This window comes from Bombyx mori, chromosome W (genome assembly GCF_030269925.1).
Source record: "Bombyx mori chromosome W, ASM3026992v2".
Lineage (NCBI taxonomy): Eukaryota > Metazoa > Arthropoda > Insecta > Lepidoptera > Bombycidae > Bombyx > Bombyx mori.
Window position 1 is genome coordinate 5,604,116 of NC_085135.1, and position 20,057 is coordinate 5,624,172.

The following is a 20,057-nucleotide window of genomic DNA, read 5'->3' on the forward strand; positions in this document are numbered from 1 at the left end:
GAGCTTAGTTCCTTGTATGGATTATCATTTCCCGCGTCCCTATAAAGCGATACTTCGCGCCAAAATGTTATAGTATCGCTGGTATTTTCCCATTTGTGGTTATGTATGTTTCTCCATTGCGCAACAACTTTATCGATTGTATCAGCATATAAGCCGAAGTGTTCCGCTAGTGTAATTATTTCTAGGCCCTTTTCTGATTTCAAAACATGGTCAACGCTCATTATGTTCATATTTTGAAGCGTTTTTATGTTATCTGGAAGTCGTTGCTGCAATTCTTTGATCAGCTTAACGGTGAAATCAACGCAACGCTTCCTGATCAACTGCTTCTGGTCAGAGTTGTATATTTCAACAGATTTTTCAAAATTATAACCCAGGTACGGCATCGGATCTATATAACTGGCAATGTTATCTTTGAAAATATCAAAATACTGTTGTCTTCCAGGAGTTACAAGTTTGTTGCATAGTACTTCTAGCAAGTTTACTAAAGATTTCAACAGCTTGGTTGGGTCACTATTTTGGCCTTCAAATGCTTTCAACGCGTATTGTACTTGTGCGAGTATAGATTTTATATAAATCAAATATACCTTAATGTGCTGATCAGAATATATAGTAAATAACATTTCGGCAGTAAAGCAATTATTTTTACTTTTAGCAATTTCAAAGAAAAGCCTTAGCTCATCCCATTGTTCCAGAATTCGTTGCACGGCAGGTTCTATGGAAAGCCATCTAGTAGCACACCTCTTCAGTATTTTTAATGGCTGCTTACCACAATTTATTGTTGCATATATGTTTGCATACTCTTGTCGACGCGAAGGTGATAAACAAAACCAATTATAAGTTTCTCTTATTAGAAACTCTATATTGCGCGGTATCGTTTTCTCAGACGCATGGCTGACTGCAAGTTGCAGAGAATGACATACGCATCTTACCAAAATCAAATGGTGTAAGCCATATTCTTCTTTTAATATTTGGTAAACCCCATTATTTATGCCTACCATGACACTAGCATTGTCAGTTCCCAGCATAGACCTATATAGTAGGGACACGACATATTGTTCTATACGTACAATTGCTTATATAAATAGCACCCATTTTGAAGGCACACACATAAACATATATCTTTCTCGTTCTTACTCAGCACTTTAACTCGCAAGAAAACAATATAACAGTATTTCAGTGCGTACATAAAATGAAACATGAATATACGTAAATGTCTCCGTCTCCGTCTAATGAGGCCGAAAATCCGCCATGTTTAGCGCGCCAAATGTCATTGTCACGTCAGTTCGGCCGTCTGTTTTGGGTTGTACATTATTTATTGACTTTGATATCGATTTAATATGATTGCTTATATAAAATTTATTATTTTATCATGCTTAAAACATACAAAAATAATAATTAAAACATATTTTATAGGATCTCAAGAAAGTCGATGCCCCAAAACTATTATCTATATATATTTAAATTCATTATGGAGCCCTCATCCGAAACATAGATTATACACTTAATATATTTGAATCCGAAATATCGGACACAATTTTTCGGTCGGAATCTATTCATCATGACACTAATCATAAATACCTCTTTAAAATATGTCATCAAAACATATTTAGACATTCTGTTTAGATATTTCGGGAAAAAGGTTACCGACAAAATCTTTTTTTTTTTTTTTTTATTGCTTAGATGGGTGGACGAGCTCACAGCCCACCTGGTGTTAAGTGGTTACTGGAGCCCATAGACATCTACAACGTAAATGCGCCACCCACCATGAGATATAAGTTCTAAGGTCTCAGTATAGTTACAACGGCTACCCCACCCTTCGAACCGAAACGCATTACTGCTTCACGGCGGAAATAGGCGGGGTGGTGGTACCTACCCGTGCGGACTCCCAAGAGGTCCTACCACCAGTGATTACGCAAATTATAATTTTGCGGGTTTGATTTTTATTACACGATGTTATTCCTTCACCGTGGAAGTCAATCGTGAACATTTCTTGAGTACGTATTTCATTAGAAAAATTGGTACCCGCCTGCGGGATTCGAACACCGGTGCATCGCTACACACGAATGCACCGGACGTCTTATCCTTTAGGCCACGACGACTTCAAAATCTCTTCGGAACTATTTAAATAAAATAGTTTTATTCCGCAGTGAGTAAAACACTACTGTCAACTCGTTAAATATTTAATAATTAAGTGATTTTAGAGAGGAAGTCACAAGGAATGACGTTTGTAACTTTATTAACGAATAAATGTTCTGTAGGTGTTTTTTTTTATCAGGCGGTCCCTTGATAAGTTTAAAATTTGAATCACTCTCAAGTGAGAGTGATTCAAATGGTGCGGCGTACCTTCCTTGAGGTGCGCTGCGGTAGTGTGTTACGGACTTTAGAGTCAGCAAAACAATTAAAATAGATTGTAATAGTCTAAGAAAAACACGTACTCAAAATACGATAACATTCAGCATGCTAGAAATGGGCTGATGGCACTGTACTATGCCATATCTTTATGTTTTGCGGCAAACGACAACTTTATAAAATCAGTGTAGCAAATTTTAAAAATCGTCATATCGTTTACTTGGAAAATTTGAAGCACGAACTCGTCTTAGATTTCACATAATATCTAAATCACATCATCTTTGCACATAACAATATACTTACTTCCTATTAAAGTATAAATTCTACAAATACATTCATAGTCAACAATATTTAAAATAAAATAAGCCAAGAACGTTTATCGATAAAACCTACTAACATTAAAATCTTCTGGGCAGCACTAAAACCGCCATGTTTTGTGGCCAGATGACGTCACAGTGGCACGAATTTTTTGTTGACGTTTCATTTCCATAGGTTTCCTACTTCAGTGGTTCCCAGCCCTACCATATTCTGAAGTTTTAAACCAATGTCTTCAATTGTTTTCACTATTGCACTGGCAATACCTCTCGCATCAGCAGTTTCTAACTCCGAAATTGCCAGAAAAGTTGTCATTATTTTATTCATGAAAGTACTAAAGTATCTGATAACGATACCCAAATATTTTTGAACTGAAATATCTGTTGACTCGTCGATTTCGAGACTGTAGCTGGTATCACCAATATCCTCTCTCAACGTAGATTTGAAATGGGGTCCTAACACATTTCTTATTATTTCACCACATTTGGTGCGATGAAGTTGCAAACCGCACGCAACCTTGGAGTCTGGAAAAGCTTTTGCACACATTTGACTAAGATGATCAACTCCCGAAATAGCTGCATGTTCTGCAATGAAGAGCGAAATCAGTGCTTCTGCATTATGTACTACATCGGCTTTGCTTTCTATTTTTTCTACAGAAATCGTTCTCTGGCCCAACGAAAAGGGCTTTAATTTTTCAATATGCTTTTTCGACTCGGAATATCGTTTTAATTCATATAATTTTGCTGTGAATTCTATTTTGCAATAAATGCACATTGCTTTTGTATCGTTTCCAATAACTGGATTTAACCATTTTTTAAATGATGGCTCTTTCTCCCATTCTACTCTATAATATTGTGCGTACTTAGTTTTCTTTTTTGCTGGAACGTTCATTGTCACTAACATATAAATTTACTTTCACATAACATAACACAATCAAAACTCCAAACAGAATGATTTCAAATACTGAATGAAATAGATGTAAAACAGGAGACAGGAACGATATAGTAGATACGGGAAATCCCCACATAGAATGAAAGTGAGTGCGTTTAGTTTTTGCTAGGCTTTTCTGTTAAAATTTCATTTCGTTTCGTTCTTAGGCGTGTCTATGATTATGGTCATTGACATATGATAATTTAGGGCTAAATTTGGGGCTAGAGGCTAAATCATTATTATGGAGGCTAAACAGACAGAAAAAGGGCTAGATCTAGCCCCGAAAGGGCTAAGTTGGCAACACTGGTAAAGGCGCACGCGCGGCTAGCCAAAAGGAAAGCCCCTCGGTCGCTACTCTTTGAATTGCGCCGGGAACCGACAATGAGAGTCCCTGATTGGTCGCGGCGCGCGATCAGACGCGGCTGCCGACGCGGCAGGCCTTAGGGTTGCTATAGTTGTCTTAAAGTTTTTTTTTATGATTGAAAGATTACTGGTGGCCCGAAGGCCTTTCCAGTTTCACCAGGACAGGTGGACGAGCAAAGGCTCAGCCAGGGGGGTGGGATTGCTAACAACTGCCCGAGCGCCTCCGAAGAAGACCTAACAACTCAAGAGCAATTGCTTCGCGAATGAATCTACTACCGGATCGGAATCGCGACCCGTTGAGAAGATCCGGCGAGAAACTCAGTGGACTGTGTCTATTGGTTAATTTCCTACTGATTCGGCGAATCTAGAATAGGTTCAAAAAAAAGTGAATCCCGAAGATTTTGAAATGGCTATAACTTTATTTTTCAAGATCTGCCTTGCGATTCTCTAAAATTCAAACAAGAACTCGCATCTCACTACGAAATTCTCCATCACTTCGCATTCGCAATGGAATGACCTTGATTTGGCATTCTGTAAACACTAATCTTAATTACCCTGCCTCGAGCGAAGTGAAGTGACAACGAAGTTTGTTTATAATACTACTAGGGATAGCCGTATACACGCAAATGTAAATCGAAGCTTACCGGTTTCAGTTTTTCTTATATTCTATATTATATTAAATTCATAGTATTTTCTTAAAAATACTATGAATTTAAGCTTTGGTGTCTAAACCACATCTAATATATCTAAAAAGAAAATTAAAAGTCATATATTTATGATATTCATTGTAATTTCTGGCTGTACGCTAAGTTCCTTTGCGTGCACATGCGAATACCAGAATTAAAAAATAAAATTTTGTGTTCAAGTTCAAAACAATCTCGAGCGGTCGGAAGTTTTTATTTTGCTTTTTCTAGATTTGTTGTTACTTTGTGAGTGAATTTAACGTTAAATAAAAATTATGAGGTAAGTAAAAGTTAGTTTTGAGGCTATCAATGTTTCTATTCGTTTTTTAATGTAAAATTTAAATATATTACCAACAGATTTGACGAGCGTTCTTCTCATCCGACATTGGCGCAAATAGAGGCATTGATAAACGTTTTGGGTTAAAGCTAGCGAAACAAAAGGATTAATCGAATCTCAACATGTTCAATAAGAGAACAAGGATATTAAAAAAATATAGGAACTAAACTCTCTTGTCAGTTAAGATCCATTCCGGGTGAGATATTTAGGACATGTTAACATCTATTTTATTGATGTTCTATTTTAACAGGGCATGAAGTTAATTTATTTGTATCTCAAATTCACCAAGAAAAAAATTATTTTGAATTAAATAAATCAAATCATTAACAATTTAGGTATTGCAAGTTGGATGATGTTGGAATGTTTTTATTGATGCAGGGGTGACTGATCTATGGTAAAGGGTGTGCATACTGGTACAGGGGTGGCAGGCAGTGCCAGAGTATTGACTAAACAGACATTATGTAGGCTAAAGGCTACATACTCCGTTTAAAATAGATGAACAAAATTTAGGCATAACCTATTTTATTATATTTAAGGAACTGCAACAGATTGAAAATACTAATCCACATCATCAGAATATTGTAAGGAGAATTTATTGCCAACTCGGAAAATGTATCAGTATTGGAACAATCCCAAACATACAGGTATGTATGTTATACCTAATTATCTTAAATAAATATATATAAATAACCTAAACAAAACTTGCATTTTAAAAATTAATATTTATTGCCTTTTTAGCATTGCATCAAGAATCACCTATTTTGCAGTCATCCTCCTCTAACTAAATGCAAGTAACTTTTACTTATTGTGATGGTACTACTAGTAGCTCCAGCCACAGTAGGTCTCACATTTTAGTCAAGAGATTGGATTAATATGTAAGTGTTTATTCAGGTCAAAGTACCTATTCATTGAACAACCATATTAGCGACATTGATTTGTGTATAATGCTGTTACTTGTTAATAAAAACATTTTGTTGCATGTATTGTAAACAGGGTTTTTTTAACTAACCTTGTTTTTAAATAAATTTATTATTTTTTTCAGCACCTCAACACCTGACCTGCTATTTCACCACTTTTACAATGAAAAGCAGAGTGTACTCAAATTACTAAGAGAATTTTGTGGATAGAGGAACTGCAGGTGAAGATTCAGGGTGTTCATATGTGTGTCGTCCAAAGCATTTTTGAACACAGTACCATATATAACTTAATGAAACTTACAACCATGGGGGAATGAATAGTCGACTATCTGCAAGAAGGATGAACTGTTGGTGGAATTAGCACATGCAGCTAGCAATTTTAAACCTGTATTTCCACATAAGTTACTGATGCAAACAAATTTCAAAATTATTGTATACTAGCGACCCGGCCTCGCTTCGCTTCGGAAACATTAAAACATATGAAACAAAAAAAAAAAAAAAAAAGTAGCCTATGTTCATCAGGGACAATGTCGGCTTCTAATGGAAAAAGAATTTTTCAAATCGGTCCAGTAGTTTCGGAGCCTATTCGAAACAAACAAACAAACAAATCTTTCCTCTTTATAATATTAGTATAGATAACTATTGAATAAAACTATAATAAAACTATTTTTATAAATCATTAATTTATATTTGAAGTTACTTCACACTATAAGTAAGCTAATTAGTAGAATTTAACAAAGTAATTCAACGTGACCACCTTAATGTACATGTAATCTCATCATCTGAGATCATGGGAACTGGCAGCTCTGCACAATTGCAAATGTTGTGCAAAACACAACACGCAACAACTATTTTTGCTACCTTATCAGGGTGGTAAATTGGCACCCTATAGATCAGCAAACACCTGAATCTACTCTTTAACATACCTATTGTTTTTTCCACTGAGTTATGGGCAGTGGTATGAAGGCGGTGCTACAAAGCTTCAGGACTATCTTCCTCCGTATTAGCATTAGCTAGCTATTATTAGCAGGTATTAGCTAGCATAGCATAGCATTATCGCCTATTTCTGCTGTGAAGCAGTAATGCGTTTCGGTTTGAAGGGTGGGGCAGCTGTTGTAACTATACTGAGACCTTAGAATTAATATCTCAAGGTGGGTGGCGCATTTACGTTGTAGATGTCTATGGGCTCCAGTAACCGTTTAACACCAGGTGGGCTGGGAGCTCGTCCACCGATCTAAACAATGAAAAAAAATATAGTAAAAGGTGTCATAAGGTTGGAACGTTGAGCATATACAGAAAGCCCGAAAAGATGTTAAATAATTATAATGGTCATTACTTGCTGTCGTTGACTAATCTAGTAGATTTTATTTTGTTTTCATTATAACTCAAAGTTTATTTAAGATAAATACTAAATTTCACAATAAATTATAGCAATATACACAATTACAATTTCACTGAAATGAATACAATCTGAATACTTAGGTTCTTAATACACATTTCGTTTATGGATTACATATATTATCAGAATTTCGAAAAATATTAATAGCTTTACAAATTGTACATTTCTTGCATGATATTCTTTGCGACAGTAAAACCATTTTTTATTGGTAGCAGATCTTTTTAAGGCCACCAATTTCCCATCAATACACCCAATAACCCAAAGGATTCTAAATTTTTCATAAAAACTGCAATATTTAGCATTGTAATTGTAAAAAAAATTTTTCTTCATAAAAAATTACCAATATTAATGTATTAATATTGGTAATTTTTTATGAAGAAAAAATTTTTTTATTTAGCTTAAACCACCTTCTTTTTTCTTCGCTTTTCCTTCAACTTTTGCCATTATTGAGCATTCTGTGGGAATCTTAAATATTTATATATAGTTGCTGGGTTGTTCAGAGCCTCTACAACCTCAGATGTACGCTGGGATGTCTGGGACAAATATGTTCTTATATTTTCTTTTATGATTTCTTTGGTAACTTCAATTGACCAAAAATAACAAGGTGCACAATAACTGAAAATAAGAAATTTTCATTATACAATACACATAGTTATTAGAGAATCTAATATGTATTCTTTCAGGATATTTTTGGTAGATTGGTTTAGGGGTATTGTTTTACAATAATGGGAGAGTTGGATATAAACAAATGGGCAAACTTTACTAATATGTTATAAAGTACCTATTTTATACATAAAGACACAATCTTACCACGTGGAGTACCTACCTTTAGAAGAGTTGAAAGTCCTTTTCACTGACTTTTAGTGGTCTTCATGAAAGGGTGTAATTCACATCCTAACTGCTTCTTAGATCCTTCGACAATCTATACACTTTCTTTATACTTTTACATAGTCGTCATCTCAAGTTAAAAGTGATAAATTGTGAATTTCGTAGGCTTTTCGACGCATTTCACGCTGATCCGTAGCGTCAGCCTCTTTCAACAATGTTTTCAATAAAAACATACACTCCATAAAATATCGATGAAGAATAAAGTTATTCTAAATTGCAATTTTGGTAAATAAGAGTATTTTTTTTATAATTAACAGTGGTTTATTACGTTTTCGTATATTCTCACTCACAACAAACACTTAAAACACTAACTTTTGATTTGACAAATAAAATGATGTTGCGATGCGAAGTTCTTATCGAAATTAGACGTGATTTGCACTACAGAATGCCGTTTCAAACGTCAACTCATACATTGTAAAAAAACTCACGCTTGCTAATTCAATTCACTTCTGATCTCCCGCGAGGGGCGCTAGTGTAGATTCGTCACTACAATGAAATTTACAGAATGCCAATTTGAAAACTCACACCAAATTCACGTGCGAGTTTGTTAAACAACGCTTACAGAATCGCAAGGCTGAATTTAATGGAACAACCCTAGATTCTTCTGCAAGCTATAATCTCTGTCCACCCCCGAAAATTACATAAAATTTGTTCCGTATATCCGGGGATGTGGACAAATAAACAAACAAACAAAAAGCAACGTCTTTATTATAAGTTTCTATATTAGTTGTCCTCAATGCACAGAGACACATCGGATTCTACTGTTTTATTATATTTTTATTGTATTGTGTATTGATACTGCCATGAATATTCCTTAATTGTTAGTACGTGGTTCGGAAACGCTTTTTTTACAATAAAATAATTTTTTCTTACACTATTTTTAATTCAAATTTATTAAAATTTATTTTCTATTTTTTAGTTGGATTTTCTATAAAAGCGTATTTAGTTAGTTTTTCAAACTATTATTTATTTTTAATTTTTTAGTTGTATTTCAATTTTTTTTTAATATTTAATTTTCATCGGTCCTTAATAAGTATACCAAATTTCGATAAATATACCTAATTTCGAGTTAATCGGACGTTTTGAAGGGGTCAAAATCATGTTCAAAGATTCCGTTACAAACATACATACGTCTGAAGTTAATAAAAGCGTATTAAAAAACCTCAACCTCAATCTTTGCATCGGTAAACGCAGCTTGGTGTCGGAACCGTATTGAGTACGGCTATCACCTATTATAATGGACTATGCTATCTATAGCAAGAAAAATGAAACGAACATACAAGAACGTAAATACGCTCTTATATAGTAAGTATTCTTTTTTTTTATTGGCATACCCTATACCTTATTGGCCCCACCAGGCCCTCCTGATGGTTACCGTCGTGGTTACCTACCGTGAATGGTTACACAACAAATGTTCACGATTAACTTCCACGGTGAAGGAATAACATCGTGTAATAAAAATGAAACCCGCAAAATTATAATTTGCGTAATTACTGGTGGTAGGACCTCTTGTGAGTCCGCGCGGGTGGGTATCACCGCCCTGTCTATTTCTGCCGTGAAGCAGTAATGTGTTTCGGTTTGAAGGGTGGGGCAGCCGTTGTAACTATACTGAGATCTTAGAACTTATATCTCAAGGTGGGTGGCGCATTTATGGTGTAGATGTCCCTGGGCTCCAGTAACCACCTAACACCAGGTGGGCTGTGTGCTCGTCCACCCATCTAAGCAATAAAACAAAAACTTCAGTAATGCTGGGGGCAGAGCCTAGCGGCTGACTACCATTAAGTACTCTCCACAAGCCTCTTCGGAAGAAGCACATGTCATAGCGCTCCAAATTCCAAAAAATATATTTCAGTTCCTAACCTATGAGACCGTATTAATATAATACAATAAATGTAATCTGCAATAAAACGATTATACATAATATGTATACGAAAAAACGCCTTTACGTGTTAAGAACATCACAAAATAAAAACCACTATCTATTAGACCTTATCTCTAAATAATTGAGTGATTACTAGAGTATTTCAGTTTTCCATTAGCAGACGTAGAGCAAGCTTGTTTTTGAGCGCTTTATGTAAACTGCATCGTACACATCCTGCAGATAGATCCGTTATGTTCGAAACCCGTACATAGATTGTTTCAGCGCTTTCATTAGATCAGTCTTCAGCTTCAGTCGGTTTCACGAAGCCAAACACGGGTGTTGTGTCGTTCAGAGCAGGACAGATATAGTAAGCAACCTTATTTATTTTTATAATTTTTAATTCTAAAATTCATCTTAAAAGTACATTTCGTAAATAAATTCCGTTTTTTTTATTATAATTTTCGAGAATCATACTTTTTTTTAGGTTTATATTTTGGATTGGTTTTTTACAGTTGTTTTTTGGTGACTTCAATAATTGCACTAATTCAATTGTAAATTTATTAAACCTCTGCTACGAAAGTGCTTATACTAATATTTGGTACCTACCGTGTTCTAAAAATAGATCGAAATCTCCCGAAGCTTTTTTATTGGACGAGTTCAACAAGAAAATCATTGTGTAGCTTTGAGAATTAATTATAATTTTTTTTTATTTTTTTTTATTTATTTATTTATGTACACACAGAAAACAAGACATAGTACAGAGAAATAGTACAAAGGCACTGCTTATTTCTTTGAGAAATCTCTTCCAGCAGACCTGCGAGAGGAAAATCATATTATTATATCATAAAATCATATTACTATAACTTAAATATGTTATAAGTGTTAAAATACTTATTGCAGTTGATCGCTATTCTGATAAGAAATTAGATTTAAGCTCAAAAACTAAAAAAAGTCTGACTGCCGTATTGAAAATTTTGTGACGTCCTTCCCAGAATTCTAGGCACAGTGCAGCAGGAGCCTCAATCGATTGGTAATATTGCATATAATGAATTACTACAATGCATATACAGCTACGCAAACTAGTTCGATAGGGTTCCTGGTAATTCCAGGTGAATTCAAAGTTGGAAAAGGGTGGCGGCGCGCGCATTGCCCTCAGATTGGTCGGATAGTTTGATAGCGGTTAGGGCCGGCCTCTCTGAGAACAACACGAGTCAAAAGATACTCGGCAGTCGCTCCGGACCTCTCACAAAGGCAGTACATTCTCGTGTCGTCCAGAGACAGAGCGATCGCGACCTCACTCCGCATAAAAGTTTAAAATCTTCATCCAGGCGCTCTGTAAGAAATGTTATTCAGTTTGCTTCTGTAAATTTAAATAGATATAGTATTATTTTGTTTTTTTTTTTCGTTTAATGATGAAAAGAAAGAGAAGGGGAGAAAAGATCGAAAGTGCTACTAAAGTATTAGGTTGCCGAAAAAATTTAAGATCGTCGAAACGGCTGAATGCCACCGAACAATCAAGTAAAAACGATAACGAGGTAACGAATTTACATTAACATTTAGGTTCTTCTCTTGAGAAAAACAGCGAAAAACAGTCTTTGCCTGTTTCGCTTCCGATAGAAATGTAAGTACATTTTACTAAAATATTTGCTGCATTTGCTATAAGTTGTCCAAGTATACGTATATATATATGTCCCTTTTAAGAATTGATTTCCATTGCTTATGCACACTGGAATTGCCGGAGGCACAACTAAGTAGCTGCTTATTACTACTAATACTAAAAAGTACACTTTACGTTACCTAAATAAACTTAACACTTAAGTAAAAGTAGTTTTAATCACATTTACGACTCGCGAAAATCGAAGCAATGCTACATTATACTAAGTATAAAATATTGGTCCTTCGAGATGATGAATTCGGGTAGCAAAAATTAGCCTTTAAATTAAGTCTATTATTTTCAATACAGAGATTTGGATATTTATGTTCTTGTTATAGATACGAAAAGTACTTAGAGAATAAAAAGAAAAAGATGTCTAGAGGACTTAAAGGGAAATCCCTTCCATACATAGACAGTGATCCCGATTATGAACTATCGAAAGCTAAGAAACAGCGAACCAATAAACCGAATAAACCAAACATGGATTATGCTATCATAGAAAATCCACAAAATGATGATGAACATTTTGACAATATTTATCGCACAAGTACAATCGTTGGCGGTAAATATCCACATCTTATGAACACCAATAAAGAAATAGCACTAGAAAATACCAAAATCAACGACGCCGGCTTACCAAAATTTTGCATACCTTATGAACAACCCAAATTTAAACTGCCATATAATCCAGTAGTAGCACTGAGAGAAAAATACAAAATAAATCCAAATGTTAAAATCACGCAAACTAAATTTGAAGACCCGAAAAAGTCTAACGAACTGCCTTTAAATTGTACTGTTTTACAAAATGATGCCATTAATTTATCGGCAGGGAAAAGTGCTAATGAAAATTTAAGTGTTAACGCACTTAATTTAACAAAAACCAAAGATGCTGAAACCATCACCGATGACAATATTATTGTAAATGATGAAGAGAAAAACTTTATCGCATCTCTAAGGGCCAGCAATATAACGATATCAAGTTTATCTTCGTTATTGGCCAACAAAGATAGTGATGTCAATAATAACTCTAAAATTCAAAGAAACTATGAAGATACTTCAGAAACTATTGATTTACTGGACGATGATTATGACGGCGGTACACCTAACCTTGATCCTAATGTATTGAAAATCTTAGAAGATCAGAGCGAAGCAAACAAAAGCTTTATCGGGCTTTTGCTGAAAATTTTAACAAAGGGTCACATTATAGTAGCGAACGAAGTAGAGAGTATGCCGACAGAAATCATTCTGGAAAAACTTAATTTAGCAGGAGTCGATGTACTGAAACTTATAGAGCTATTAAAAGTATGCCTCCAGGAGTATTTGGAGTCAAAAAATAAAACCCGTCAGCAGCCGCTTGTTGCAAATAAATCAACAGAGACTGTTCCAAATATTGAAATAAGAACAATTCTAAACCCCCCTACTTTCCAACTTACGACATCAGTAAACGATGGTGGCTATTCATCTTCTGTTAGTACGCAGACAAACGAACCTGCTCTACAAGTTCAGCTCAAGAGCGTCTCCCAGCCGCACTGTCCTTCACAAGACGTGCATTCAATAATTTGTCGACCTAACCAACAATATAATTATTCGCAGCAAACAAATCAAAACACCAATACCGTACAACAACCATCTCAGATCGTTGCACCACGTCAGACTCCTTTCGCAATGCCACATATCCAGGCAGTCATGCCGCAGAAAAATTTTGCAAGTGCGATTACTAATTTCCCCGCTATTCCTGCACAAAATATTCAAATTAATTCATCGCAACCACTTCCGCAAAACCAAAACAATTTCCAGCTACCGCAGAATCAAACTGAATCGGTTAATAGGCCATATTACAACACGCAGGGTTCAATGGATTACTCTTACCAGGTAAACAAACAACCATAATGATTTTGTCAATTTTACCAAATATGATGAATTTTTAATCAGGTGATTGTAGTGTTCTGTTTTGTTTGTAGAATTCCCAACAGAAACAAGGCTCCGGTAGAAGAAGTTCACAAGAAGTTTATAACTCCAACAATAACAATTCTTCTCTCCGATATGGTGGCCATGGTCGCCCTCGTCAAAGCTTCAATCCGTGCAATAACGCAATGCCTCACATTGGTAATTACTCCGACCGTTATAATCAATACAATAATGTTACGGCGGTGACAGAATCATCGTATTCACACATGATAAGACACCAAAACTCAGTCGATCCGAGGTTTAATTCGTCACAAAATGCAATGGGTTTCTATAATCAGATGGATAATTATGCTTGCAATAATACAAGCAATGTACAATAGTTTGAGTTTCCATAAAATATATTTGAGTTAGAGGAGAGAGCAGATAATGTGTGGTTGTTGTTGGTGCTCACGTGAACCCTGATTAGGATCATTGCAACCTTTGGCTTGCCTTCATTGGCCGTCCAAAAATGTACGTGTAAATAACAGATTGAGAGGCAAAAATCTGGCACTAATTCTATAACCTGTATTTAACTTTTTCGTTTTTACATATAGTGTCGTGACGCTTTGTAACTAATTATGACGTCACTCTACTAAGTTGTCAGTGTTGAGTATTGTAATGTTACTCGAATGTTAACGTCTAGTAGAAATGAGCAAATTCTGATATTCTAATAAAAAACGTGTTATTGTATGTAAATTATAACAGTGTTCATTTAAATCAGTACTATAAAAAATATATAAATGAATTTACTAACTAGAAAATCTAAGGACATTTAAAATGAGTGAAGTTCAAATTAAAAAAAAAAAATCTGCAAATATTTTTGGAACCCGATTTACATCACAATAAAGCTCCAGCATACTTATGAAGATTTTGGTACAAAACAGATTAAAAGAAAGTTAAAATTCTCAAAACATAATTTTAAACTCAAAGTCAACTTTTTAATAATTTAACTCAAAATAATAAAACAAGAAAATTTATTGACTATGATAAAATTAATGAAAAATTACTTCAAATTGATTTTTCCCTTTTATACAACTCCACTGACGCTAACGTAGCTACTAATTATTTTATTAACACTCTTAATACCATAATTCTTGAAAACACGAGTCTAAAAGTTGTACCACATCGCAAAAGGCTCAGAAAACTGTGGATGACTCCGGGGCTTCTGAGATGCCTCCGAAACCGGGACAAATTACACAAAAAAGTGAAAAAATATCCTAACAATTAAATTCTTCAATTAACTTTTAAAAGATATAGGAACTACTGTACATCTCCTTTAAAAAGCGCTAAGAGCAATTATGATAGGGCCCAAATAATAAATGCTCAAAACAATAATAAGAAGCTTTGGGAAACGATTAAAACTATAACACATACCAAAAAACAAAATACCCATGCGAACGACCTTCTCACACACGCAGGACCCGCAAACTCTATTAATACGGTCAACCATTACTTTGCCAATGTCGGTAGTTCACTAGCTCTAAATATTCATGCAAAAAAAACACACTCAACAGTACCTAAATTGTTTTCTCATTTAAGAACTTTTGCTATGCTGGAAACTGACCAATCCGAGATAGAAACCCTAATAAATAGCCTCAGAACAGACTGTGCCACTGGATCGGATAATATCTCTGGGATAATTCTAAAAAAATTTAAACACATCCTTCTAGCTCCAGTTACGTTTTTATGTAATCTGGCTATTTCTACTGGAGTCTTTCCCGACGTCTTTAAGCTTGCAGTAGTTCATCCGATCTATAAGGGTACGGGGGACCGACGTCTGCCGAACAATTACAGACCTATTTCTATTCTGCCAACCCTCTCAAAAATTCTGGAAAAAATTATGAACCATAGACTCATAAAATTCTTAGACAAATACAACCTTCTCACCCCATCTCAATATGGTTTCCGCTCTGGTATATCGACTAGCGATGCAGTTTTAAACTTAACTAATGAAATTGTCACAAAACTAGATAAAAAGAACAAAGTAATTGGTATATTCTTGGACTTAGCTAAAGCCTTCGACACGATTTCTATCCCAACTCTCATAACTAAGCTTGAAGCCGTTGGGTTGAGAGGCAATCAGCTTTCTCTTTTCAGGAGCTACCTTACGGGCAGACGTCAATGTGTCAAAATCAGTGACCTTATCAGTGACGAACTCCCTATAGCATATGGAGTGCCACAGGGCAGTATTCTCGGCCCTACCCTATTTTTAATATATATAAATGACCTATGTCAACTAAATATCACAAACGGGTCTATTTACACCTATGCTGACGATACTGCTCTCGTATTTCATGGCAGTTCTTGGGAGGCAGCTTTTAGTTTTGCTCAATGTGGCCTGAACACCGTAACTGACTGGCTGTCTAAAAATCTACTGACACTGAACGTGGATAAAACTAAGTACGTCACTTTTTCCCTGTCTACGCGTGGTAAAATATCATCTTCGCCTTTTTCACTTATAGCCCACTCCTGTAACGCTCTTGGACAAACTGCCTGCGGTTGCCCCTCCCTTGCCAGGACAAATTGCATTAGGTATCTGGGTATACAGATCGATGACCTATTATCCTTTCATTCCCATATTGACGTTCTGTCGTCCAGATTACGCAAACTCACTTACATTTTTAAAAATCTGCGTCATGTTACCGACAGGAACGTACTTACACTCGTTTATTTAGCGCTCTGTCAATCAGTCACTCAGTACTGCATAGTGGCATGTAGACATGTGTAAGTAATGCGAGTGATATTACTCGGGTAATATTACTCTACGATGTAATGCAACATCACACATTACGCGAAGGAAACAAACATCACACCATCACCCAACATGTTTCTTTCTTTGTCGTGTAATGTTGCTTAATACACGAACGGAACCGAGCGAGCGAGACAGACCGATCGACGCAAAATAAATGAGCAAGCGACACGGAATTATTCCTAGTGATTTGGAACCGTATGTCCTGGCCGCTAGGTACATTTTTATACCTATGGTACGTCTGAATTTTAATATAGGTATTTGTGTTTATATTTTTCATGCGGCCAGCCGGTAGTTTCCCGCAAGTACTTCTTAATTTTTTATTCGCAACTTTTGTAAAATCGCTAGTCGCTCGTAATTGTTTAGTAATATTTCATATTAATTTTTGTGTTTGATTTGAATTACTTAAGCACTTGTTTGAAGATAGTTTTATTATTTGTTTTAATGCGTGTTTAATAAGTGAAAGAAATAACGGCGTCTAAATGAAAGTACAGTCCTCCTTGGATGCACTTTGAGGATATCGCGCCGAAACAATGCATCTACTGCTCTCGTATATTAACATTATTGTCGAGCTCAATTTGCAGTCTAAGTCGCCATATGAAATCCGTTCATCCCACAATAAATTATATTAAGTAAAAAATAAAATTATTATATTATTAAGTAAGTCAATCTCTGTCAAGTAATATAACAGTGTATTACAATACAAAGTTCATACTTTGTATTGTAATACACTACTGTAATGTGTTGATACACATCACTTAGGTAATGATTCGGGTGTATAGATACAATGTATTCGTCGTCACAGTATCTATTGAACGCACCGAGTAATGTTAAGAGTGATGTGTAATGTTTTCGAGTAATATCACCTGTCTGTAAAAGTGATGTCATATCACATTACATTGGGAAGTGATGTTTTGCGCAAGTCTAGTGGCATGGGGCGGGTCTTCCAAAACACACTTTTTAAAACTTGAACGTGCCCAGAGATGTATTTTAAAAGTTGGATGGCGGCTCCCTTATAGGTTTCCTACAAATGATCTTTACAAAACCTGTAAAGTCCTTTCTGTCCGTAAATTATTTATTCTTAATCTTATTATGACTACACACTCGAAAACTCCATACGATCTGACATTGCTCGTAAGTCAGCGGCGTGGGCATGGTGTGCGTCCCACAACACTTGTTTCTACATCGTTAGTTCAACGCTTCTATGGCTTCCTAAGTAGCTTCATATACAATAAAATCAATAAGCTGATCAATATATACCCCATGACACAGACCCAATGCAAACATGCACTAACAAATTGGCTTCACGACCTAGACTACGAGCAAACAGAGAACTTACTCCAGACTGTGAAGTAATCTGCTTTTTGTTTTCGAGCCCAATTAAGCAAAAAATTATTTATACCTATGTAATAGTAATAATAAACACGCATAGATGCAGATACTCACACATACACAATACAACATGCATGCTCGCACATGCCCACATATACACACACTCACACACACACATCCAAATACACACAAATTCACACACGCACACACACGTAAAATGACTTTCTTAAAATATAACACCTAATGATCTCTCAACACTAGTCCGCAGCATCTGTTCACGACTTAACCTAACCTAATCTATCTTAAGAAGGAGGGAGCCTGGAGATCAGTAATACAGGTCTTTGAACCTAGTACAAACTTCAGCTCTTTCAAAGGCTTACAAAATAAATTATAAGGTTAATTTATTTCCATTTGAATTTGTATGTACCTTGTACCTTTAAGAGAGAAATAAATAAATTATTATTATTATTATTATAAAAATCAACGTTCAATAACTTGTTTTGCATTCAGAGAAAATTATTAAGTTAAAAAGATTTATAATTAAAACAAACTTTAACTTGCGTGTGTTCATTTCACGGAATAGATAAATAAGGTTGGAAAGGCCTTTGCTCCAAATTTGTATCAGGACCAGTGTCGCCGCTTTACCCCCACTATTTTAATTTCAACACATACGTAGACTATGATTACAATCATTTCGCACACAACAAAAACATCCACACATAAATCTCAGGGGAGATATTCGCACTAAACTTCCGTAGGCATACACACTCACCCATGCAAAAAGGCAATAAAAATGTTCATACACGCTAGTGCTTGATAAAGTCGATATTCTTTATCGATAAATTATCTGATGAATGTTTGAGGAAAAATGAAACATGAAATAAATATTTAAACTATTTTACTTTTATTAAATACAAATAATCACTGTCCCTGAAATAAAATGTATTTATTAAGCAGTTGGCGCTTACTATTAACTGCGAATGAATTTTTCAAAATAAAGTGTAATCTCACGTTAATATATTTTTCAATTATTGCTTTGTGAGGTCTGTGACGTGGTCTGCTGTAGGGTATTGGCCAATTTGATGATAAATTATGTTCTTAAATATTTCACTACCTACAAAGCTACGCATAATTTTTGTCACTAACATTTTTTTATTTATATTACGTAGGGTTTCCGTATAAACTTTGATAACAGATTCTGATATTTTACAGATCTGTATCAAATCTTTTGACGGATTTATCTTGTTATCAAGCCACCCTTATCTTTAGCCACTATAAATTTATGTTCTTCGTTTATGCTATTGGACAGTAGTGCTCCAATGCATATATCGCAATCTAATTTTTTAATTAAAATATGCGCTATGTATCCTGCAATATGACTAATGATTTGATTGCTAAAATCTAGATAGTATTAAAAAATTCGTTAATATCCTCTTCGTTATTATTATCATTATCATCGTCATCATCTTCAACCGCAATCCTTCGTATGGATCTATTAATCCGTGCCACAGGAGATGATGCACAATCAAGAATTGAAATGTGTTCAAGCGCAGTACAATTTCCATTATCGAGAGCTTTTAAGTCTATGTAAACTAAGAGTTTTTTGTATGCTGCTTTGAACTGGCGGGCCGTGGGGTTATTGTTGCCTCCGCCATGTGACCTTATGTTACCAAAAAGCATTTCAAGGTGATCTTGACTTAGTTTGTAAAATGGCATAAAATTCAGAGCGCCGGGACATATTAATGTTTCATAAAAATGTTTAACAGCTGCAGCACATCCAATAAAACCAATGAACCCAGTCTTACGTAAGCTATTTGTCAAAAGAGTTCCCTCTTGTGTTCTCAACTCGGATAGGTATGTCGTCGCCATGTCTAGATAGTTAAGCAGCATTGCAGCGTTCGCTTCAGTTAGCCTTTTTGAAGTTATATTCATATGTGTTTCGGGAATTAAAAATGTCAAACATGTTATTAATAATCCTCAAAAAAAATGTGGTGCTTTCACTATTTTTGAATGTAGGCAGATTTAATTGGTCACGACAAAAGTCTATAGCGTCTGCTACACTTAGGCTGAACAATTGTGTTGCAAGCTTAACTTTCATTTTATTATTTTGAAAATTAACATGAACATAACGAAGCTTGTTCGCTAAATGAAAGTTCTCTTTCATTTGAAGGTTATTTAATTGCTCTAAAAATCGCCATTCTATAGTATTGCCGTCTTTATCTAAAAATGTGTTATAGCATTGAAAAGCATTACGGATTAATTTTATCATATGTGAAGGGTCTAGAACTACAAATACTGGATCATTCGTTGACGGGTGTGGAAAAGATTTTTTT

At 35.2% G+C, this 20,057-nt stretch overlaps 2 protein-coding genes and 1 long non-coding RNA gene across 5 annotated transcripts in view; 2 read left to right on the forward strand and 1 right to left on the reverse strand.

Moving 5' to 3' along the window:
- The window catches only part of LOC134201789 (uncharacterized), a 587,988-nt gene that overhangs the window by 138,636 nt on the left and 429,295 nt on the right, over window positions 1-20,057 (reverse strand). The window lies entirely within an intron of this gene.
- LOC134201768 (uncharacterized) lies at window positions 5,069-6,299 on the forward strand. Of its 2 annotated transcripts, XR_009977026.1 has the most exons (4): window positions 5,069-5,173; window positions 5,514-5,621; window positions 5,716-5,852; window positions 6,069-6,299. It is a non-coding gene; the product is annotated as an uncharacterized LOC134201768 (long non-coding RNA). The 2 variants fall into 2 exon arrangements; XR_009977027.1 differs by lacking the exon at window positions 5,716-5,852 and having other exon boundaries at window positions 6,020-6,299.
- On the forward strand, window positions 12,896-14,137 carry LOC134201806 (putative uncharacterized protein DDB_G0285119). Its single transcript, XM_062677026.1, has 2 exons — window positions 12,896-13,568; window positions 13,658-14,137. Exons 1-2 carry the CDS (start codon window positions 12,924-12,926, stop codon window positions 13,982-13,984), a joined length of 972 nt encoding a protein of 323 aa, XP_062533010.1. The 5' UTR covers window positions 12,896-12,923; the 3' UTR covers window positions 13,985-14,137.